The sequence below is a fragment of the Erinaceus europaeus genome, chromosome 15 (assembly GCF_950295315.1).
Source record: "Erinaceus europaeus chromosome 15, mEriEur2.1, whole genome shotgun sequence".
In the NCBI taxonomy this organism is placed as follows: domain Eukaryota; kingdom Metazoa; phylum Chordata; class Mammalia; order Eulipotyphla; family Erinaceidae; genus Erinaceus; species Erinaceus europaeus.
Window position 1 is genome coordinate 25,959,840 of NC_080176.1, and position 22,211 is coordinate 25,982,050.

The following is a 22,211-nucleotide window of genomic DNA, read 5'->3' on the forward strand; positions in this document are numbered from 1 at the left end:
ACTGGGTTGGAGGTCACTAGGTCAGAGGGACCTGAAGTTCAAGATGTTGGGGTCCCTCACCTGTATACGGAGGCGGCGGGGAGAGTCCCCAAAGGGCCTCAGAACCCCATCTGATGAGGAGGCGAGGCGCGTGACGCAGAAGAGATACTCAGGGGTGAAGGAGAACTGTGGGTACAGCATGGGGAACACTCTCTCCAGGAGCTGTGCCCAGAAGTCCACCAAGGCATCGTCGAGCCCCTCCCCGGACCTCTCGTAGTAGTCCCGCAGCCTAGTGAAGAGGCCACTGAACAAGGGGGGTGTGATGGGAAAACAGGACGTGGCTGTAGACCCGCTGGAAGCTCACGGTCAGGGACTGCTCCGCTGATGCCAGCATCTGCCGGAAAATCTCTGTGGCAAGTGCAGAGATGGGTATGGGCTGAGAGGAGAATGGAGCAGTGGAAGGGTAGAGGCAAGAGACTGGGGTATATGACTGGGCTGGAGGGGCAGACAGGACCCTGGAGAGAGCCTGAGTGAGGTGGATAGGCTAGGCTGGGCTGGGCTGCCTGGAGGGAAGGCAGAGGGAGAGGGCACTGGGCAATGGCTGGAGTCCAGAGCCCAGGCAGGAGGTGTGTGTGAGACCAGAGCTGGGGACGCCAAGGCCTCACCGTCAAATCTTCTCTGCCTCGCAGCCAGTGTGTGGACCAGGAAGGAGCCACTCTCCTCCACCAGACCTCGGAAGATGGTCTCGGTCTCCCAGGTCAGCTTCTGCTCTATCTCGCTGGAACAGCAGGTGTACTCCTGGGGACAGGTCTGGAGGTGCTCACCTAAGCAGGGGAGACAGGCAGCAACGGTGGGAGGTGACAGTGTGGGCTTTCTTCCTTCTCCCGTCCTCTCTGGGACCACCCCTCTTCTTCCACCTGTCTGGTCTCTTTTCTATTGTCTGCCCCGTCATCCCCACCTGACCCTGTTCCTTCCTTCTTGTCTTGGTCCCCAACCCAAGTCTACTGTGATGGACCAAATGAGTGGCCAGAGTGTCCTCAACACCACATATTCCAGGTCTCAAAAGACTTACAGGATGGCTCCTATGGGAATAATTGGAATTTGGGGGAGTGGGGTTACTTGGGAAGCTAGAAAGTATTGTCAGAGATGAGGGCTCAAAGAAATAGCTGTGAAAAAATAGGCACAGAAGGCGATGCGAATTCCTAGAAAGGGATTCCTGGGGTATCGGGGTGGAATGAGACCTATTCTGTGACCCGCGACCCGCGGGAGCGGTACTGCGATCCTCTTGGGAAGGAAGTTCAGTAGGAGGAGGAGGAGGAGGAAGAGGAGAGGGAGGCTTTGTTACCCCGGGATGGAAAGACTATTGAGCCAGTTGCTCTGAAAGGGAAGAGAGTTATTGTGCGATGGGGAGGACCCGCCCCCGTCCCCTTCCCTCGCCCCCACTTCTCTTGTCTTCTTTCTCCTCACCTGCGATCAGGGCGGGAGGGAGTAGGCTTAAGCTATATCCCCGGGCCCCCAGCACCTGTCGGGTCTCAGTGCAACTCCGGGTGACCTTTGCCTCGCTCCCGGGACCGGGACACAGAGGCAGCAGCAGAAGCAGCAGAGAGCGCAGCGCGGACATAACTGCTGCTGCCCCGGGACGGCAAAGTGGATCCCAAGGTAGAAAGAAGAGCCGCACCGATTCAGAAAGCCTCTCCTCGGCCGCGGGACCACCCGGCCGGCCAGAGAAAGAACACGACCTCAGAAAACTGAACGCCCAGCACGATCGCTGGACCAGGCGGCATCTGCCGAGACAATGGGAGCCTGGAGCCGGGCAGGGGGCGGGGCCCGGGGCGGGGCCCCACCAATAATAGCCTGGAGCAGGCCTCGGGGGTGGGGCCACGGCAGAAACTAAGCCAATACTGGGAGGGGAGCTCGGCGGGGGCGGGGCTAAACCAGAACCCAGGAGTTTGGGGGCGAAGGGGTGTGGCCTATATCTGGGGGCGTGGTCATCAGGTTCGAAAGGCGGGGCCTGGGTGGAATTCAGCCTATCGCAGTTGAGGAAGAGAGACTAGGCTAATGTGAAGTTCAGTCACTAGAGGGGAAAATTGGGAGGAGGCGGGGCCTGATAAGAGTGGGCGGTCCTCACACCCGAAGCCACGTGATAGGGCGGACCCGTTGATGATTTGGCGGCGGCAGGAGGCTGCCAGAGCTGCGTGACTGGAACGTGGCGGGCAACAGCTGGTATGCGCGCAGCTCTCGCGACAATTGTCCAGCCGGGTTCTCAAACCGTTGGCTTTGCGCTTGCGCACGACGTATCTCGTGCCTTCCCGCGCTTTCCTGCGGTCTCTTCCCCCGCGGCCGGACTGGAAGGCAGAGGGCATCACGGCCGGAGTTGGGGTGACCGCACAACCCCGCAGGATCCTCCTCCACCAGAAGTACTGTTGTGGGCTCAGACAGTGAGGCCCCTCGTCTCCTTGAGAATAGAACCCCCCACCTTTGGGTCCGAGCCCTTGGCCCTCCCTAGACGACCGGGTCAGTCACTTCTGCGGCCCTGTTCGCAGGCGCGGAAAGCCCAGCCTGGGGCCTTCCCCTCCCCCCGCCCTAGGGGCCCCCTGAGGTGGGCTCCCGCTCCGCCTCGGCTTTCAGACCCCTCCCCAGCCCCAGAAGTCAGGGACCCTCCCTCCCACGCGGGGACCCGGTGGCGCCAGACGGACGGGGGTCTGTTGGGTGCCCTCCCCGGGAGCACCCCTGCTCTGAATCAGGGCGCTGGGGTGAGTTTAAATCCCTCCCCTCGCTCCCAAAGTGGGCCCCGGACTCGGGGGCTCGTCCCTCGTTTGGGGATGAGAGGGGAGCCGGGCGGTCGGGGGCAGTGGGGACAGGAGCCCCTTCATCTCCCCCTTAGGACCGCCATGCCGACCCTGCGCTCGTCCTCTTCCTCCCCGCTGCCGTCCCCGGGGGCGCTGAGCCCGGCACCTTCTGCCCCGGTACAGATCCCGGGTGTGCGGGGCTACGCCCGGCCTCTGCAGGGGTGAGTTGGGGGGGCTAGGTTCTGGGCCATCTTGTTTGGGACTAGCCCCATGGTGTTAGGCCTACAAAAAAGTATTCTGGAAGAAAAAAAAAAGAAATAGAATAACATGTCCTTTTTTATTTAAAATTATTATTTTTTATTTTTTTATTCTATTTTTTTTATTGGATAGAGACAGAAATTGAGAGGGAAGGAGGGATAGAGAGAGTGAGAGCCAGAGAGACACTTGCAGCACGCTTCATCACTTACGAAGTTTTCCCCCTGCATGTGGGGACTGGGGGTTCAAACCTGGGTCCTTTCGCATTGTAACATGTGCGCTCAACCAGGTGCGCCACCACCCGGCCCCAATGTGTCCTTTTCTAAATGTAATGTCCAACTTGTCTGAACCTTCCTTAAACATGTTTATAGGCTCAGCAGCACGCACACCCCTTTGGGGGGACCAGGAGAGAGAGATTTTATTTGTTTTATTTTGGTTAGGGACAGAAGCTGAGAGAGAAGGAGGAGGAGGGGAATCACTTATGAAGCTTTCCCCCTGAAGGTGGGGACTGGGGGCTTGAACCCAGGTCCACACACACAGTGATGTGTGCAGTTGACCAGGTGCACCACTACTTGGGCCCCTAGCTTTATTTTTCCCCCACCAGGATTATCACTGGGGCTCGGTGCTTGTGGGACTCCTCCATTCCTGGTGGCCATTTTCCTCTTTTTTTTTCCTCTTTTAATTTTTGATAGAGATAAGAGACAGGAAAATACAGAGATACATGCAGTACTGCTCCACCATTCATTAAGATTTCCCCTTGCAGGTGAGGAATGGGCTTTGGACCCTGGTCCTTGCACAAAGTGATGAGTACATTTTACTGGCTGAGCCACTACCCATTCCCAAGAGTTTACTGCCAAGTGTCAGATAGTATATCCTTTTTTTTTTTTTTTTGTAACCTGGTACTTGAAGGAACCCAGACCTTTCCCACACATAATATGGCTGGGCTGCCTCCTCCTATTTTATTTTGCATTTTAAGAGAAAAAGGTGGGGGGCACCACCCCACTGTCTGGGAGGGTTTTTTGGTACTGTCCATGGTGCTTCCATGTGATCAAACCCTCCTGCACTAGTTACACTAAGCCTCCTCCTGGATCCAAACTTTTGTCCGTATTTGTCTGTTGTTTTTGCTGTCCTGTCATTTCTTTATTTTCAGATTCTGTAAGCAGGTACATCTTGTCCGTACTTGTGTCTATGAGTTTATTCTGTGAAGGCCACAACAGTATACCTTATCTTATTTTGATTGGGTAACATCTCATACAAGATCTGATTTATCTCCTGGCTACTTTAATTGGCCTTTTCAGAACTGCTTTTTTAAAAATTTGTTTAAAGATTTACTTATTAATGGCAGAGAGCACCACTCGAGCACAACAGTCCCTCCTGCTTGTAGGTCTGACACTGCTGCTGCCACTCTACCTCTCAGACCTGCCCAGATGGGAACAGACTAAGTCAGAGGCTTTAATCAGCGCCATGGTTATGCTTTATGGGGCAAAACTGAACTTCAGGGACAGTAGTCTCCTGTTGCCTCCTGAGTCTTATAGGACTTGTTGATCTATACTGTTAATTTACATGCTAGTGACCATCTGCCTGCTTACATGAACGTCATTTGTTATATACATACACTCACACACACCAGGGAAATTTTGTCTTTGACTCACCCCATTTCCTCATTTTTCTTCATTGTTTTATTCATGTGAAAGTCTTCATTTACAAGCTGGCTTCTACTATCAGGTGCCAGCTTGTTTCAAAGAAATATGAATATATTTTTCATGTGAAGGGAGCAGCAGTTAGACAAAACAAGTTTACTTACACCACACTTAGAGGTACTGGCTGCTGTCTCTAAGGATGACCATTCTCATAGGGACAGTGACTCTTTGTCAGCTGGTGAAGGCAGTGACTTTGAAGACAGCTTGAGATGCAACGTGAAGAAAAGAGCCGCAAAAAGACCACTCAGATCAACCCCGGTGAGTTAGTCAACTTTGTTTGCTTTTTAAAATCTAGCCTGAGAAATGAAAAAAAAAAAAAAAAACACCCCAAGAGACTCGGACTGTTAGATGAAAGAGCTAGATTTAAAGTGTGAAGGGATGAAAGAAAGGAGGCCAATTTTGAAGAGAAAATAAAGAGGTGAGCATATTAGGATATAAAGGGAGCATAGCAGTGTTAAAAAACTTAAATGAAAGTAGAAATAATAAAGTTCACAATATGAAAATAGGTCATTTCGGCTTTGTAGACAATCTCAGTTCTGTGTTAGAGGCCCAGCATTGGCAGGTTGAGCCAAGTTATTTGGTAACAATGAGACCCAAATGCTAATGTTACTTTCACTTTCAAGAAATATTCCTTATCTCTTTATACTACAGGTGGCAAAGCAGCCAAAGAAGGGGTCCCGAATGATCCATGGTCACAGACAGAAAAAGGCAGAGCCACCAGCCAGTGATCTGTTCGATGCTGTGAGAGCTGCCAAAAGTGACATGCAGGTAAAACTGTCTCATCCTTTTCTTTTTTAAACATTCTTATTTATTTATTTACTTATCTATTTATGCCTCCAGAGTTATGCCTGGCGCTTGGTGCCAGCACTATGAATCCACTGCTCCTGGCAGACATTTTTTCCATTTTGTTGGATAGGACAGAGAGAAACTGAGAGAGGAGGGGTGGGTAGAGAGGGAGAGAGAAAGAGAGACACCTGCAGAACTGCTTCACTGCTTGTGAAGTGTCCCCCCTGCAGGTGAGGAGCCGGGGGCTTGAGCCAGGATCCTTGTGCTTGGTATTATGTGCACGTAACATTTGGCCCGCCCCCATCCTTGTCTACACACCATCTCATTCTTTCTAGGGTGGAAGAGAATAACTGTGTACAAACTTGATTTCCTGGGGCAGCCAGGTGGTGGTGCGCTCAGCTGAATGCACATACTATAATGCACAAGGACCCATGTTCCAGCTCCTGCTCCCCACCTGCACAGGGGGACATTTCATGAGTGGTGAGGCAGGTCTTCAGGTGTCCTCCTCTCACTTTCTCTCCCTCTCAATTTCTCTCTGTCCTTTCAAATAGAAAAAGTGGGAAGGGGGGTCAGGCAGTAGCACAGCGGCTTCAGCACACATGGTGCCAAGCACAAAGGACCGGCATAAGGATCTTGGTTCAAGCCCCTGGCTCCCCACCTGCAGGGGGGTTCACTTCAGGCAGTGAAGCAGGTCTGCAGGTGTCTATCTTTCTCTCCCCCTTCTCTGTCTTCCTTTCCTCTCTCAATTTCTCTCTGTCCTATCCAACAACAACATCAATGGCAACAATAACAAGGGCAACAAAATGGGAAAAAATGGCTTCCAGGAGCAGTGGATTTGTGGTGCAGGCACCGAGCCCCAGCGATAACCCTGGAGGCAAAAAAAAAAAAAAAAAATTAAGGAAGGGGGAAAACTAGCCACTAGGAACAATAGATTCATAGTGCCAGTATTTTGATACTGAACCTAAGCAATAATCCTGGTGGCAATAAAAAAATAATAAAAAAACTTGATTTATTGTCTACATTTTGCAAGATAACATAGTGAACATAAGTTATATCAAGAAAGAAATCTAAGAACATGGAGTGAATCCTTGAAATGATAAGAGAAAGATAGAAATTGAAAGGGGAGGGAGAGAGAGAGAGAGACAGAGAGACATCTGCAGCCCTGCGTCACCATTCGTGAAGCTTTCCCTCTGCAGGTGGGGACTGGAGGCTTGAACTTGGCTCCTTGCACATTGTAACATGTGCACTCAACCAGGGGTGCCACCACCCAGCCCCTATTATATTTTCTACATCTAAATTTTGTTTAGTCCTTTTTTGTGTTTTCATATTTTCTTTCATTTGTTTAATTATAATTGCATAAGATGTGTCAGCTTCATTGTTTAAAGTTTGTGAGTATAATTCTCCTGTGTTTTCTTTCCTGCTGGTTGTCACTTTCAGTATCTTGTTTTTAAGACTTTACTATAAACTGTTCCTTTTCCATGGAGCTCTGTATGTTGGAGTTCTTTTGGCCTAGAAGTTCCAGGACAGCTGCTGTGAATTTGTATTTAGTGGAAAGTCTAGCTTGCCTGCATCCCAGGATTTCAACTGTCACACACTGACATGAAATTCTACCTTCCATTCCTACTGAGCAATATATATATATATATTTGCCTCCAGGGTTATTGCTGGGGCTTGGTGCCTGCACTATGAATCCACTGCTTCTGGAGGCTATTTTTTCCCTTTTGTTGCCCTTGTTGTTTATCGTTGTGGTGGTTATTATTATTGTTATTGCTATCATTGTTGTTGGATAGGACAGAGAGAAATGGAGAGGGGAGGGAAAGAGGGGGAGAGAGAGAAAGACACCTGTAGACCTGCTTCACCGCTTGTGAAGCGAACCCCCTGCAGGTGGGAGCTCAAATTGGGATCCTTAAACCGGTCCTTTGCGCTTAGCGCCACATGTGCTTAACCCGCTGTGCTACTGCCCAGCCCCAGCAATATATATTTAAAAGATGCTTTCATGTGGTCTAGGAGGTGACACAGTGGTAAAACTTTGGACTCTCAAGCATGAGGTCCTGAGTTTGATCCCTGGCAGCACATGTGCCAGAGTGATGTCTGGTTCTTTCTCTCTCCTATCTTTCTCATAAATAAATGAAATCTTTTTTAAAAAAAAAAGATGCTTTCAGTACTCTAATGAGAATGTGACTTTGACTGGGAAGGTCACTTGGGACTTTACTCTGTCATTGTCAGAAATAGAAATCATCCACATTGTTTTCCTAGTCTTTGGTGGACGAGTGGCTGGATAGCTACAAGCAAGACCAAGATGCAGGATTCCTCGAGCTCATTAACTTTTTCGTCCAGTCTTGTGGATGTAAAGGTAAGAACCTCCTGTCCTTTCCCTCCACTAGATGTGTAGGAGCAAACATTTCCAAAGTAAAGGGAGAAGAGCGAGGCATCAGAATTGCTACTTTTGATTGGTAAATAGGGGTGTGATCCAGTAGGAAATTCTTGGTTTGGAGATAAGACCCCCAGGGGAAAATAGCTAATCCTGCTAATGGCATCCCCACATCTGAAAATGAACCAGTAGACACGCTTTACTCTTCCTTTTTCTACATGAAATGATCTTTTATTTTTATTATTTTTAAAATATTTATTTATTCCCTTTTGCTGCCCTTGTTTTATTGTTGTAGTAGTTGTTGTTGTTATTGATGTCGTCGTTGTTGGATAGGACAGAGAGAAATGGAGAGAGGAGGGGAAGACAGAGGGGGAGAGAAAGATAGACACCTGCAGACCTGCTTCACTGCCTGTGAAGCAACTCCCCTGCAGGTGGGGAGGTGGGGGCTTGAACCGGGATCTTTATGCCGGTCCATTAACACTATGCACCACATGTGCTTAACCCGCTGCGCTACCGCCTGACTCCCATGATCTTTTATTTTTAAGATTTATTTATTCACTGACAACAGAGGCGAGAGAGCAAGAGCTAACCAAAGCATCAAGGGCACATGCAATGCCGGGAATCTGACAAAAGATCTCATGCTTGAGAGTCCACTGCCTTATCCACTGTGCCGCTTCCAGGGCCACAGCTTTCATGTTCTTACTCCTTGTTTCTTAGCTCTCTCACCCCGTATCTCCTCACTGAAGCTGTGGGTCTCAGCTCCCCAGAGACCATGACATAATTTGTTGGGGAATGTAATCTCAAAACAGCTTGCTTTTAAAATAACTCAGAATCTGGGGGTAACTTTGTCTGCTAGTTTTTTTTAATGTTTATTTATAAAAAGGAAACCCTGACAAAACCATAGGATAAGAGGGGTACAACTCCACACAGTTCTTACCACCAGAACTCTGTATCCCATCCTCTCTCTCTTGATAACTTTCCTATTCTTTAACCCTTTGGGAGTATGGACCCAGAGTCAGTCATTATGGGGTGCAGAAGGTGGGGGATTCTGGCTTCTGTAATTGCTTCCCCACTGAACATGGGCATTGCCAGATTGATCCATACTCCCAGCCCCACCTCTCCCTAGTGGGGCAGGGATCTGGGGAGGTGGGGCTCCAGGATACATTATGGAGTCATCTGCCCCGGGAAGTCCTGTTAACTCATGGTAGCATCTGGAACCTGGTGGCTGAACACGAGTTAATATATAAAACCAAACAAATTGTTGACTAATCCTGAACCTAAAGGCTGGAATATTGCAGATGAAGATTTGGGGTCTCCGTTTTGAAGATAACTAGTAGGCCTAGTTTAGTTATATTCCAAAGGGCCCATGACTATAGTTTTTTATTTGAGATTTTTAAACCATGGATTTTTACTGCTTGCTTTCTTTCAGTTTTCTAGAGAGATTGTTCTGAAGCAGATACACTGATGGTGGCAGGTTTATGACTAGAAATTGGGCCTTTTGATTCCTTACATAGTTTCTAAAAAAGTATACTCCCTCATTTTCTTCAGATGAATATGTAAATAGTCACAGTATTCTGGTGCTTTCCTTTTTCTTTTTAAAAAAAAAGCATATATTAAAATTATTTATTCCCTTTTGTTGCCCTTGTTTTATTATTATTGTTGTTATTGATGTTGTTGGACAGGACAGAGAGAAATGGAGAGCAGAGGGGAAGACAGAGAGAGGGAGAGAAAGATAGACACCTGCAGACCTGCTTCACTGCTTGTGAGGTGACACCCCTGCAGATGGGGATCCGGGGGCTCGAACCGGGATCCTTCAGCTGGTCCTTGTGCTTTGCGCCATGTCCACTTAACCTGCTGCGCTACCGCCCAGCTCCCTTCTGGTGCTTTCCTTATAAAAGTTTCCTCTCTGGGAGTCTGGTGGTAGTGCAGTGTGTTAAGTGCATGTGGCACAAAGCGCCAGGACTGGAGTAAGGATCCTGGTTCGAACCCCCGGCTCCCCAACTTCAGGGGAGTTGCTTCACAAGCAGTGAAGCAGGTCTGCAGGTGTCTTATCTTTCTATCCCCCCTCTCTGTCTTCTTCTCCTCTCTCCATTTCTCTCTCCTATCCAACAACAATGACATCAGTAATAACTACAACAATAAAACAACAAGGGCAACAAAAGGGAATAAATAAATATCTAAAAAATTGTTTTTAAAAAAGCCTCCTCTCCTCCAATCCTCAGGCACTGTGACCCCAGAGATGTTCAAGAAGATGTCCAACTCAGAGATCATCCAGCACCTAACAGAACAGTTTAATGAGGTGGGAAAGATGGCCAGGAGCCCTTTGCTCTTCTTATTTTAAAATACAAAGCCCATTATCACGCCCCCCCCCCTTCTGAGAAGTAAAATAGCTTTTAGAATGAAGAGTTAGGTTTCTTGAGGGGCAAAAGGGACCCATAATATATTTACAGGATGGAATACTACTCAAGTTATTAAAAATGACAAAGCCATCTCCTTTGAAACTTCTTGGCTGGAACCTGAGGACATCATATTAAGTGAGATACACCAAAAAGAGAAAGATGGATACCGAGTGATCTCACTTATAAGTGGAACTTGACAAATAGGGACAGGGAGGGAAAGCACAAAGTGAAATATGGACTGGACATGGTGTATGGCACCAAAGCAAAGGACTTAGAGGAAGGAGGGGGAGGGAGGAAGGAAATTCGGGGGGTGTGGTGCATGTGTCAGTGACCACTGTAAAGCATCAACCACCTCAATAAAAAAGGGGCCCATGAGTATTACCTATGCTTTTAGAGTTTAAAGTGAGAAGTGAGGTAAATAGGCATTTTTACTATACTATTGAGTTTTGACATCCAAACTCCCTGTGGCTTCATAGGTCAGTAATGACTTTCCCATTCTTTTCATAAACCCTTTTGTAGGACTCAGGAGATTATCCTCTGATGGCTCCAGGTGCCTTCTGGAAGAAGTTCCAGGGCAGCTTCTGTGAGTTTGTGAGAACGCTGGTCTATCAGTGCCAGTACAGCCTCCTCTATGATGGCTTCCCGATGGACAACCTCATCTCCCTGCTCACTGGCCTCTCAGACTCCCAAGTTCGTGCCTTCCGCCATACTAGCACCCTAGCTGGTAAACACCCCGTTTCATGCTGTGTTTGAGGGCCAGTGGAGGAGGGGGACAGCAGGGCACTGGTGCACACACCGCCATGTGGAAGGATCTGAGTTCAAACAGCTAGTCTCCACCAGAGATCTTTCTCTGTCTCTTTATTTCAAGGCCATGCTGATTTTATCTGTTCTCAATTTAGTTTCTCACTAGTACAGTTGTAAAAAGGAAAAGTGATGGTAAAATTGATCAGAATTAACATCTTTCTCCTCTCTCACCATAGAAGCATGCTAAGGGCTAAAAGAATCTCAGAAGAGTTAAAGACAAAAAAAAAAAAAGTCAGCTTCAGAACTATTAGTCTTAGGTGTTTGTTTGTTTGTTTTCCTCCAGTGTTATCACTGGGGCTTGGTGCCTGCATTACGAATCCACTGCTCCTGGCAGCCATTTCTTCTATTTTTGTTGTTATTTGTTATTGTTGTTATTATTATTGGACAGAAAAATCAAGAGAGGAGAGGGAGAGAAAGATAGACACTACAGACCTGCTTCACCACTTGGGGAGCTGGGGGCTCAAGCCGGGTCCTTGGCTTTGCACCATATGCCCTTAGCCCGCTGCACCATCGTCTGGTCCCCTAGTCTCAGGTTTTAATGTCACCAGGCTCTAGGTCTTTGCATTTTTGCTGCCTTATTTTTGCATGGTTTTGAATCCAACCTTTGTCCACTGGCTTAAGTAATGATTCCCTTACCATTTTTTCCTGATGCAAAGCCATGAAGCTAATGACCTCCCTGGTGAGAGTTGCCCTTCAGCTGAGCCTGCACAAAGACAACAATCAGCGTCAGTATGATGCTGAAAGGAACAAGGGGCCAGGACAGAGAGCACCGGAGAGACTGGAGAGCCTGCTAGAGAAGCGCAAAGAGGTAAGCAGTGTTTCCTGCCTCTCCCCTGCAGCCTCCACCAGTCCCCAGAGGATTCTTTCTGGTAAGGCACACCCTCCCCCCCCCGCCCCCCCAGAAGCCTTTCAGGTCTTGATAAGGGAGCCTGGTGGTAGTTTTAATAGACTCAGTTTGTTACAGGTACTTGCATGCTTGCTTGGTTTGGGTATGTGGGTTCAATTGTATCATTTCTAATTTAGAGTAAATCTTAAGAGTGCTGTAATTCCGTTTTGGCTCAGTTTCCCCCGTCCACATTTGTTATCAGTAACATAAACATATAGCAGTGTTAAAATGCTGTTCTCTATCCCATACAAAGAATTAAGTTTTTTTTTTTTTTTTTTTTTACCAGAGCACTGCTTAGCTCTGGCTTATGGTGGTGCAGGATTAAACCTGGGACTTTGGAGCCTCAGGCATGAGAGTCTGTTTGCATAACCATTATGCTATCTACACCTGCCCAGTTTTTTTTTTTTAAATTTTTAATTGATAAAGCAAAGAGAAAATGACAGAGAAGGGGGGAAATAGGGAAGGAGAGGGAAAGAGAGACACCTGCAGCTCTATTTCACCACTTGTGCAGGGTACTGGGGAGGGGACCTGGTCCTTGAGCATGGTAATGTCTGCGCTTAACCGAGTGCACCCCTCCTAGCCCCACGAGGAGTTCAGTTGCCTTTGCTGTGTGGTGTACAGGCCACCACCAGAGAATGAAATGCCAGCCACTGACAATGGAGGCCAAGTGTTCAAGGAACAGAAAGGGCACAGACCTTTCATTCACTCCCCAGTTTAAATTCTAATCCAGTTAACTACTAGATCCTTAATGTTATATAACCTTGCTAAGCTTCAGTCCTGTTCCCTCCTCCTCCCCACTCCAATGATCACTTTGAGGTAGTATTGATTTACAGGACTTTCATTGTCATAAGGGCATATTCCCACATTCCCCTAATAGAGTTTCTTTTTCCTTAGAAAGGAGGAGAATTCTGTTATTTATTATTATTATTTTGCTATTTTATTGTTGTCGTCATTGTTGGATAGGACAGAGAGAAATGGAGAGAGGAGGGGGGACAGAGGGAGAGAGAAAGACAGACACCTGCAGACCTGCTTCACCGCCTGTGAAGCGACTCCCCTGCAGGTGGGGAGCCTGGAGCTCAAACTGGGATCCTTAAGCTGGTCCTTGCGCTTTGCGCCATGTGCGCTTAATCTGCTGTGCTACCGCCCAACTTCCCGAGAATTCTGTTATTTTTATAAAGATGAAATGAGATGATGCATAAATTCTGTAACATTGTAGGTAGTAGGTACTCGGTTTTTGTTCCTTTTAAACTTAAAAAAAAATACCAAGATTGATATATGTATATGACACAAGCCCCAACCAAATTTTACTGTGCTTGAACCTTGCAAGCAATAATTGTAAGACTAACATTGATTCCCTTCCCTCGTAGTTGAGGGTCACTCGCTGTGCTTGACTATACTGAGTGTTTTCCCAGCCCTCACCAGAGATCTCTTCGCAGCCAAATAATTGTCCCCTGTTCTGTTTTGTTATTTTTATTATCTGTATAATATGAAAGTCTTATGTATGCTTGGCTAGTCTTTGATCTTAATCTATGAATAGTATAAATATTAAAAAAAATTTCTATTAGAAATTTTCATTTTACTTTAGTCTCTTCCTCTCTGCTATTTTCTCTCTTTCTCTTATAAATGTACTAAGTCCTTGAATCTTTCTTTTTCTCAATGAACTACTTGTGGTTTTTTTTTATTGTTATTTGATAGGACAGAGAAATTGAGGGAAGAGAGAAAGATTGACATCTGCAGACCTACTTCACTGCTCATGAAGTGTCTCCCCTGCAGGTGGGGAGGGGCCAGAACTTCTTAGATGCCGCCTTCTTATAGTAAATGTGCATCCAGCTGCTCCTTTGTTTATTCCGTATCTACCAAACAAGCTGCAATTATTAAAAATTCATTTTCTCAATTACAGTAAGTCAGAACTAGAGAAATATACCAGCCACTGAGAGCCAATCATAACCTGACTATTGAGAATATTTTTTAAAGATTTTATTTATTCATTTATTCATGAGAAATGATAGGAGAAAGAACCAGACATCACTCTGGTACACGTGCTACTGGGGATTGAACTCAGGACCTCATGCTTGAGAGTCAAGTCCCTTAGCCACTGTGCCACCTCCTGGATCATGAGGATATTTTCTTCTAAACACAGCCTCTGAAGCATTTGCCGATCACACAGCCTCTCCCATGATTACAAGATTTGAAAGGGAAAAGAGGACAGTAGGGGTCCAGAGCAGGTCATGTAATAAATAGGAAGGCATTTTTCTGGGACCTTACACTGCTGGGGCTCGAGAGACAAACCGTACCTCTCTGTTCTCCAGCTCCAAGAGCATCAGGAGGAGATTGAAGGGATGATGAATGCTCTTTTCAAGGGTGTCTTTGTACATCGGTACCGGTGAGTTAATGGGCTTCCCTGCTTGAAACATCGGGTCCTTGGTGATGGAGTGTGAGGAAGCAGCAATGCTCCCATCAGCCTCCAGTCATTTGGTCAGACCCACAGCCAACAGCTCAAGCAGAAACTCTTAACAACAGATGTTTCCGCTTAGCCCAAGGCTTCGTTTATCCCCCCCCTTCAAAGGGCCTTGTAATCTCTATGGGAGAAAAGTCAGATAAAGTGCTACTGAGTGTTCTGCCCAGCTTTGCCCAAGACTTTCCTCCCCCATCTTCTTGGGGCTGGAGATGAGCTCTGAGGGACACATGCAGTTCATGGCCTGCCTACTCTATCTGTGCTGACAGCAGGGGACTCATCCTGTTCACACAGCTGGGAGAGTTAAGAATCAGAGTTAAGAGAACATCTGCTTTTATTTCTCACGCCTAGATATATTTCAGCCTTTGCTTTTCCAGACCCTTTCAGTTCATTTATTTTATAAATATGTTTCTTTGTGTTTTTTTTATTTTGGTGAGAGACACACATACATGTGCATACTAGCCAGAGCCCTGCTCAGCTCTGGCTTATGGTGGTACTGAGAATTGAACTTTGGAGCCTCAGGCAAGAAAGATTTTTGGCAGAACCACTATAGATTGTACAAAGTTGATTTACCTTGTTTTACCCTTCTACCCCGTGTGGCATTGCACAAGGATGGTTCCACACTCTTGGGCCAAGTTTTACATTATTGTTATTTCAGATGGAAGAGCGAGAGACCCCACTGCACCATTGGCACCATCATTCTCTGGGTGACATGGTGCTCCCATCCTGCATCTGGCTTTGAAACTGGGCCAAGAAATGGCAAGGGGCAAACCCAACTAGTTGCTGGACTTCGGTTCTTTTATTTTTTAATATTTATTTTCCTTTTTGTTGCCATTTTTTTATTGTTGTTGCAGTTATTATTGTTGTTCTTGATGTTGTCGTTGTTGGCTAGGACAGAGAGAAATGGAGAGAGGAGGGGAAGACAGAGAGGGGGAGAGAAAGACAGACACCTGCAGACCTGCTTCACCGCCTGTGAAGCAACTCCTCTGCAGGTGGGGAGCCAGGGGCTCGAACCGGGATCCTTACCCTGGTCCTTGCGCTTCACGCCACATGCGCTTAACCCACTGCGCTACCGCCCGACTCCCTGGTTCTCCAATTTTGAAGTAGAGTTACAGAGGGAAAACATATGCGTCTACACATACATTTGTCATACTAAGAGCAGCGGAAGTGGGAAGATGGGTGGGGAAGAGAGTCACAAGAGCCAAGCCCAGAAGCTTGACCTTTAGAGAGAAGATGAAAGATATATGGTGTTAAGAAAAACAGTTTCTCCTGTGGAAATGGAAATATCTGGTAGTCTAGAAAATGACTTTGAAGATGCAGGGGCTGATTGATCTCTGCCTAGGGATGTCCTTCCTGAGATCCGTGCTATCTGCATTGAGGAGCTTGGGTCTTGGATGCAGAGCTACAGTGCCTCCTTCCTCACAGACAGCTATTTGAAATACATTGGCTGGACTCTTCACGATAAGGTGAGGGTCAAGTCAGTCTCTTTCCCTTGTCTGCCCTCCTCTGCCCTTCCTGGGGGACATCTGCTGTTCATGGTGTTCCAGTAGGAAGCAGTGATCAGAGCATGAACTCAGAACTGCCCCCTGTAGAAGGAAGACAGTTATTGGTGGCCTTGTAGCAGAAGTGGGAGCCAAATGATCCTTTTTGTCACAATTATCCAGTTCAGCTGTTTTTTTTTTTTGTTTGTTTGTTTGCTTTTACCACTGGGGTTCAGTGCTAGCACTACAAATCCACCACTCCAGCAGACACATTCTTCATATTTTAATTTCTATTTTTTTAATTTGACAGGAAAGAAAGACATTGAGGGGTGGGGGAGGCAGAGAGAGAGAGACGGAGAGAGAGAGAGTCCTACAGACATACTTTACCACTTGTGAAGCATCACCCCTGCAGGTGGAAGCGGGGGCTCAAACCTGAGTCCTTGTGCTTGGTAATATGTGCAGTTAACTGGGTTTTCTAATGCTTGGATCCATATTTGTTATGTTTATTTATTTCCTTTTTCTGTTGCCCTTGTTTTTTCTTATTGTTGTTATTGATGTCATCGTTGTTAGGACAGAGAGAAATGGAGAGAGGAGGGGAGACAGAGAGGGGGAGAGAAAGAGAGACACCTGCAGACCTTCACCACCTGTGAAGCAACTCCCCTGCAGGTGGGGAGCCAGGGCTTGAACTGGGATCCTTATGCGGGTCCTTGCGCTTTGCGCCACGTGCACTTAACCCGCTGCGCTACGGCCTGACTTCCCAGATTTTTTTTTTTAAAGAAGACAGCTATCAGTTGTTAAAGTTCTTAGTTTGGAAGGCAACCCCACAGAGAATGACTGATGAGAAATGGAGTCGTGTAGACTCTGGTGAGCTGAGTAGAGAGTGCTGGTCATGTCTCTGTTGTCCTCAATAGCACCGAGAGGTCCGTCTCAAGTGTCTGAAGGCTCTGAAAGGATTGTATGGCAACCGAGACTTGACGGCACGCCTGGAGCTCTTCACCAGCCGCTTCAAGGTAGGATGAGGGCTGTGCTCTCAGGCTGTGCTCTCTCAGTTCCCTCTCCCCTCTTCTGTTGCTCTCACAGGTCTGTAGGCATCACTAGTATACTGTAGGTATGCTTACAGTACTGAGGGCATGTGCCGTGCATGTTGGGTACAATGAGCAGTGACCATCTTCTCCTTCCTGCAGGACCGGATGGTTTCCATGGTCCTGGACAAAGAGTACGACGTGGCAGTGGAGGCCGTCAGGTTGCTAACACTCATCCTGAAGTGAGTCCCGGGAAGTGGTGGCAAGCACCTCAGCTGTTTACGTTGGCAGCATCAGACAGGCCCTGCCAGAGCCCTGCCCTTCCACCTGCCCAAGGCGAACTCTTCTCACAGACAGGTTGAAAGACAGAAATCACTCCTGTTATGCAAGAGCTCCAGGGGGCAATTTTCTCCTCTCTTCTAACTGTCCATCCTCCTCTATCTTCTGCTCCTCATTCAAAGTTCTTTGTGAGTTATCTTTGGTTTTGCTTCTTTCTGTTTCTCACCCCGGTGGTGCTAGAAGATCACATCTAGGTTCACCTGCTCTTTCTCTTTCTCTGGCAGGAACATGGACGGGGTGCTGACAGCTGCGGACTGTGAGAGCATCTACCCCGTGGTGTACGCTTCTAACCGAGCCCTGGCCTCTGCAGCAGGGGAATTCCTGTACTGGAAGTGAGTGGGGCTCTTCAGCCCTCCCTTCAACACCTACCTCTGCTGGTTCCTCTCTTACCTTCTGCAGCTCTTCCTAAGGACCCCCATACCTCCTGGTATCTTGTCACCTCTCTTTCACCTCCTGCTGTCCTTATTTTTTATTTTTTTTGTGCCTCCAGGGTTAGCACTGGGGCTTGGTGCCTGCACCACGAATCCACTGCTTCTGGAGGTTATTTCTCCCCCTTTGTTGCCCTTGTTGTTTATCATTGTTATTATTATTGTTGTTATTGCTGTCATTGTTGTTGGATAGAACAGAGAAATTGAGAGAGGAGGAGAAGACAGAGAGAGGGAGAAAAAGATAGACACCTGCAGACCTGCTTCACTGCTTGTGAATTGACCCCCCTGCAGGGGAGTGGGGGGCTGGAACCAGGGTCCTTGTGCTTCTCGTCATGTGTGTTTAACCCAGTGCACTACCACCTGTCTTTCCTTCATGCCTCTCCTTGGACTGCTTCTTCCTCTCTTGTGATTATTCCCTTCCTAATCCTTCCTTTCTGCCAGACTCTTCTACCCTGAGTGTGAGACAAAGGCAATGGGTGGTAGAGAACAGCGCCGCAGTCCCCATGCCCAGAGGACTTTCTTCCACCTCCTGCTGTCCTTCTTTGTGGAGAGTGAGGTGATGTATGGAAATAAGCGCTCTGAATATCATGCGGGAGCCCTGCAGGTTGGGAAAGGCTGGGCTGGTGCTTCGGGGAGGAGAGAGATGATTCTTGCGCCACCCCCCAGAAATGTTGTTGTCGGTCTCATAACCACAGCTCCACGACCATGCTGCTTACCTGGTGGACAGCCTGTGGGACTGTGCCGGGTCTCACCTGAAGGACTGGGAGAGTCTGACAAGTCTGCTGCTGGAGAAGGACCCGGACCAGAGTGGGTGGCGGGGTAGTGGGGTAGGGAGGGCGGTGGGGGTTTCTCCACCCTAGTAGGAAAGCAGTGAAGCTGCCTTTCCTGGCTGTAAGAGGCTGAGAAGAGATTGGGCAGGGAGGGTGCCTGACTTACATTCTTCATTGTGTCACCCCAGACCTCGGCGACATACAGGAGAGCACGCTGATAGAAATCCTCCTGTCCAGTGTACGGCAAGCTTCCGAGGCTCACCCGCCTGTCGGTCGGCTCACTGGGAGGAAGGTGTGATGGGTTGAGGCGGGCGGGTAGCAATGTTCTGTCTTCACAAGTACTGCCGGGCCCTCCAGATTCTATACCCCTCAGAGGATTCTTTCTTCATAAAAAAGAAGTCTGGGGAGTTGGGCAATAGTGCAGTGGGTTAAGGGCAGGTGGCACGAAGAAGCGCAAAGGACCAGCATAAGGATCCCAATTGGAGCCCCTGGCTCCCCACCTGCAAGGGGTCACTTCACAAGCAGTGAAGCAGGTCTGCAGGTGTCTATCTTTCTCTCCCCCTCTCTGTCTCTCTGTCTTCCCCTCCTCTCTCCATTTCTCTCTGTCCTATTTAACAATGACAACATCAATAACAACAATAAAAAAACAAGGGCGACAAAAGGGAAATATACATATATATAATGTCTGCTGAATTCCTTTTTTTATATTTATTTATTTTCCCTTTTGTTGCCCTTGTTTTTTATTGTTGTTGTAGTTCTTATTACTGTTGTCGTTGATATCATCGTTGTTAGATAGGACAGAGAGAAATGGAGAGAGGAGGGGAAGACAGAGAGGGGGAGAGAAAGATAGACACCTGCAGAACTGCTTCACCGCCTGTGAAGTGACTCCCCTGCAGGTGGGGGGCCGGAGGCTCGAACCAGGATTCTTACGCCTGTTCTTGCACTTTGTGCCACGTGTGCTTAACCCACTGCACTACTGCCTGACTCCCTGAATTCCTCCCCCCCCTTGGGCAAATTAGAGTGTGAGAGTACAGGTCACAGGAATACACCCTGTGGGCCCAGTGTCCTTATTCCTTCTCCCTCAATCCCCAAATCACTCTGATTCCAGAGTTTAACCTCCAAGGAGCGTAAGATTCAAGCTGATGACAGGATGAAGCTGACTGAGCATCTCATCCCCCTGCTCCCCCAGCTCCTGGCCAAGGTATGGCTGCCCATGTCAATGCCTGGGAGGGAGAGTAAAGCCTAGCCGTGTGTTAGCTGTTCAGTGACTCTTCCTCTTGATCATCACAGTTCTCAGCTGATGCAGAAAAAGTGGCTCCTCTTCTTCAGCTTCTCAACTACTTTGACCTCAGCATCTACTGCACCAGGCGCTTGGAGAAGGTGAGAAGAAAATGATGGGACATACCTTTTCTTTTAAAAAAAATTTTTTTATTTCCCTTTTGTTGTCCTTGTTGTGTTCTTATTGTTGTTGTAGTTATTGTTGTTATTGATGTCATCATTGTTGGATAGGACAGAGAGAAATGGAGAGAGAAGGGGAAGACAGAGGGGGAAAGAGAGAAAGACACCTGCAGACCTGCTTCACCGCCTGTGAAGTGGCTCTCCTGCAGGTGGGGAGCTAGAGGCTTGAACCGGGATCCTTACACCGGTCCTTGTGCTTTGCGCCACGTGCGCTTAACCTGCTGCACTACTGCCTGACTTCCCTTTTTTTTGCTTCAGGTTATTGCTAGGGCTCAGTGTTCGGTGCCAGCACTACAAATCCATCACTTCGGGCAGCCATTTTCTCCCCTTTCTGTTTACCCAGTAGGACAGAGAGAAAGTGAGTGGTGAGAGAGAGAGAGAAAGATAAATACCTAGGAGTCAGGCGGTAGCACAGCAGGTTCAGTTCACATGGCACAAAGCACAAGGACTGGCATAAGGATCCCAGTTTGAGCCCCCAGCTCCCCACCTGCAGGGGAGTCGCTTCACAGGTGGTGAAGCAGGTCTGCAGGTGTCTATCTTTCTCTCTCTCTCTCTCTCTCTTTTTATTGGGGAATTAATGTTTTACATTCAACAGTAAGTACAATAGTTTGTACATGCATAACATTCCCCAGTTTCCCATATAACAATACAACCCCCACTAGGTCCTCTGAATCTTTCTTGGACCTGTATTCTCCCCACCCACCCACCCCAAAGTCTTTTACTTTGGTGCGATATGCCAATTCCATTTCAGGTTCTACTTGTGTTTTCTTTTCTGGTCTTGTTTTTCAACTTCGGCCTGAGAGTGAGATCATCCCATATTCATCCTTCTGTTTCTGACTTCTTCTTCTTCTAGCATTTGCCCTTCTTCCATAGCCAGTTAACAGCGTAGCAGGACCAACAGCTTGAAAGCTGTCAGGAGCTGCTTATGGCTGGCTTTGAAAGTGACTGGGATCCATGTGGATTCAGTTGGCTAGGAAGGATTGTCAGTTTCCCCAATGAATGGGTACTCACGGGATGCACCACGAGAAGGTCGATCCAATGCACCCCTGACTTATTTCACTCAACATGATTTTTTCAAGGTCCATCCAAGATCCGCTGAAAACAGTGAAGTCACCATTTTTAATAGCTGAGTAGTATTCCATTGTGTATATATACCACAACTTGCTCAGCCACTCATCTGTTGTTGGACACCTGGGTTGCTTCCAGGTTTTGGCTATTACAAATTGTGCTGCCAAGAACATATGTGTACACAGATCTTTTTGGATGGATATGTTGGGTTCTTTAGGATATATCCCTAGGAGAGGAATTGCAGGGTCATAGGGTAGGTCCATTTCTAGCCTTCTGAGAGTTCTCCAGACTGTTCTCCACAGAGGTTGGACCAATTGACATTCCCACCAGCAGTGGAGGAGGGTTCCTTTGACCCCACACCCTCTCCAGCATTTGCTGCTGTTACCTTTTCTGATGTATAACATTCTCACAGGAGTGAGGTGGTATCTCATTGTTGTCTTTATTTGCATTTGTCTTTATTTGCATTTCTCTGACAATCAGAGACTTGGAGCATTTTTTCATGTGTTTCTCGGCCTTTTGGATCTCTTCTGTGGTGAATATTCTGTCCAAGTCCTCCCCCCATTTTTGGATGGGGTTCTTTGTTGTCTTGTTGAGTTTGGCAAGCTCTTTATATATGTTGGCTATTAGCCTCTTGTCTGATGTATGGCATGTAAAGATCTTCTCCCATTCTTTGAGGGGTCTCTTGGTTTGGGTAGTGGTTTCTTTTGCTGTGCAGAAGCTTTTTAATTTGATGTAGTCCCATAGGTTTATACTTGCCTTAGTCTTCTTTGTAATTGGATTCGTTTCGTTGAAGATGTCTTTAAAACTTATGCGGAAAAGGGTTCTGCCAGTATTTTCCTCTAAGTATCTGATAGTTTGTGGTCTAACATCCAAGTCCTTGATCAACTTGGAATTTACTTTTGTATTTGGTGAAATACAGTGGTTCAGTTTCATTCTTCTGCATGTTTCAACCCATTGTTTCTGACACCATTTGTTGAAGAGACTCTGCTTTCCCCATTTAATAATCTGAGCACCTTTGTCAGGTGTCTATCTTTCTCTCCCCCTCTCTGTCTTCCCCTCCTCTCTCCATTTCTTTCTGTCCTGTCCAACAACATTGACTACATCAACAACAAGTACAACAATAATAAACAACAAGGGCAACAAAAGGGAATAAATAAATAAGTGTTTTTTAAAAAGATAAACACCTGTAGACCTGCTTCACCACTTGTGAAGCGTTCCTGC

At 47.4% G+C, this 22,211-nt stretch overlaps 2 protein-coding genes across 3 annotated transcripts in view; one reads left to right on the plus strand and one right to left on the minus strand.

Annotated features, from left to right (window-relative positions):
* Positions 1 to 166: 166 nt before the first annotated feature.
* GPC2 (glypican 2) lies at positions 167 to 1,785 on the minus strand. The gene is made up of 3 exons (XM_060173393.1): positions 1,447 to 1,785; positions 645 to 803; positions 167 to 387 (listed from the first exon to the last, which is right to left on the minus strand). Exons 1-3 carry the CDS (start codon positions 1,598 to 1,600, stop codon positions 269 to 271), a joined length of 432 nt encoding a protein of 143 aa, XP_060029376.1. The 5' UTR covers positions 1,601 to 1,785; the 3' UTR covers positions 167 to 268.
* Positions 1,786 to 2,071: 286 nt separating this feature from the next.
* Positions 2,072 to 22,211, plus strand: part of STAG3 (STAG3 cohesin complex component) — a 31,312-nt gene continuing 11,172 nt past the window's right edge. Inside the window, exons 1-18 of one of the 2 annotated variants that reach the window (XM_060173395.1) lie at positions 2,072 to 2,202; positions 2,864 to 2,989; positions 4,879 to 4,981; positions 5,375 to 5,491; positions 7,766 to 7,862; positions 10,103 to 10,179; positions 10,799 to 11,003; positions 11,740 to 11,891; positions 14,279 to 14,352; positions 15,767 to 15,890; positions 16,817 to 16,915; positions 17,090 to 17,169; positions 17,491 to 17,598; positions 18,136 to 18,250; positions 18,390 to 18,501; positions 18,653 to 18,756; positions 19,573 to 19,665; positions 19,755 to 19,844. In XM_060173395.1, coding sequence (XP_060029378.1) covers positions 2,871 to 2,989; positions 4,879 to 4,981; positions 5,375 to 5,491; positions 7,766 to 7,862; positions 10,103 to 10,179; positions 10,799 to 11,003; positions 11,740 to 11,891; positions 14,279 to 14,352; positions 15,767 to 15,890; positions 16,817 to 16,915; positions 17,090 to 17,169; positions 17,491 to 17,598; positions 18,136 to 18,250; positions 18,390 to 18,501; positions 18,653 to 18,756; positions 19,573 to 19,665; positions 19,755 to 19,844 — 1,869 coding nt within the window. In that variant the 5' untranslated portion in view covers positions 2,072 to 2,202; positions 2,864 to 2,870. Of the gene's footprint in view, positions 2,203 to 2,273; positions 2,418 to 2,863; positions 2,990 to 4,878; positions 4,982 to 5,374; positions 5,492 to 7,765; positions 7,863 to 10,102; positions 10,180 to 10,798; positions 11,004 to 11,739; positions 11,892 to 14,278; positions 14,353 to 15,766; positions 15,891 to 16,816; positions 16,916 to 17,089; positions 17,170 to 17,490; positions 17,599 to 18,135; positions 18,251 to 18,389; positions 18,502 to 18,652; positions 18,757 to 19,572; positions 19,666 to 19,754; positions 19,845 to 22,211 lie in introns of those variants that run through there. The other variant, XM_060173394.1, reaches the window with a different exon arrangement.

What these genes read in the sequence shown, in the direction of transcription:
- GPC2 (XM_060173393.1), bottom strand. Translation starts at nt 1,600, where the DNA reads ATGTCCGCGCTGCGCTCTCTGCTGCTTCTGCTGCTGCCTCTGTGTCCC. An exon ending in CCCTCCCGCCCTGATCGCAG is followed by an intron (nt 804 to 1,446) that starts GTGAGGAGAAAG and finishes TCCCCTGCTTAG; the next exon opens with GTGAGCACCTCCAGACCTGT. An exon ending in GAGGCAGAGAAGATTTGACG is followed by an intron (nt 388 to 644) that starts GTGAGGCCTTGG and finishes CACTTGCCACAG; the next exon opens with AGATTTTCCGGCAGATGCTG.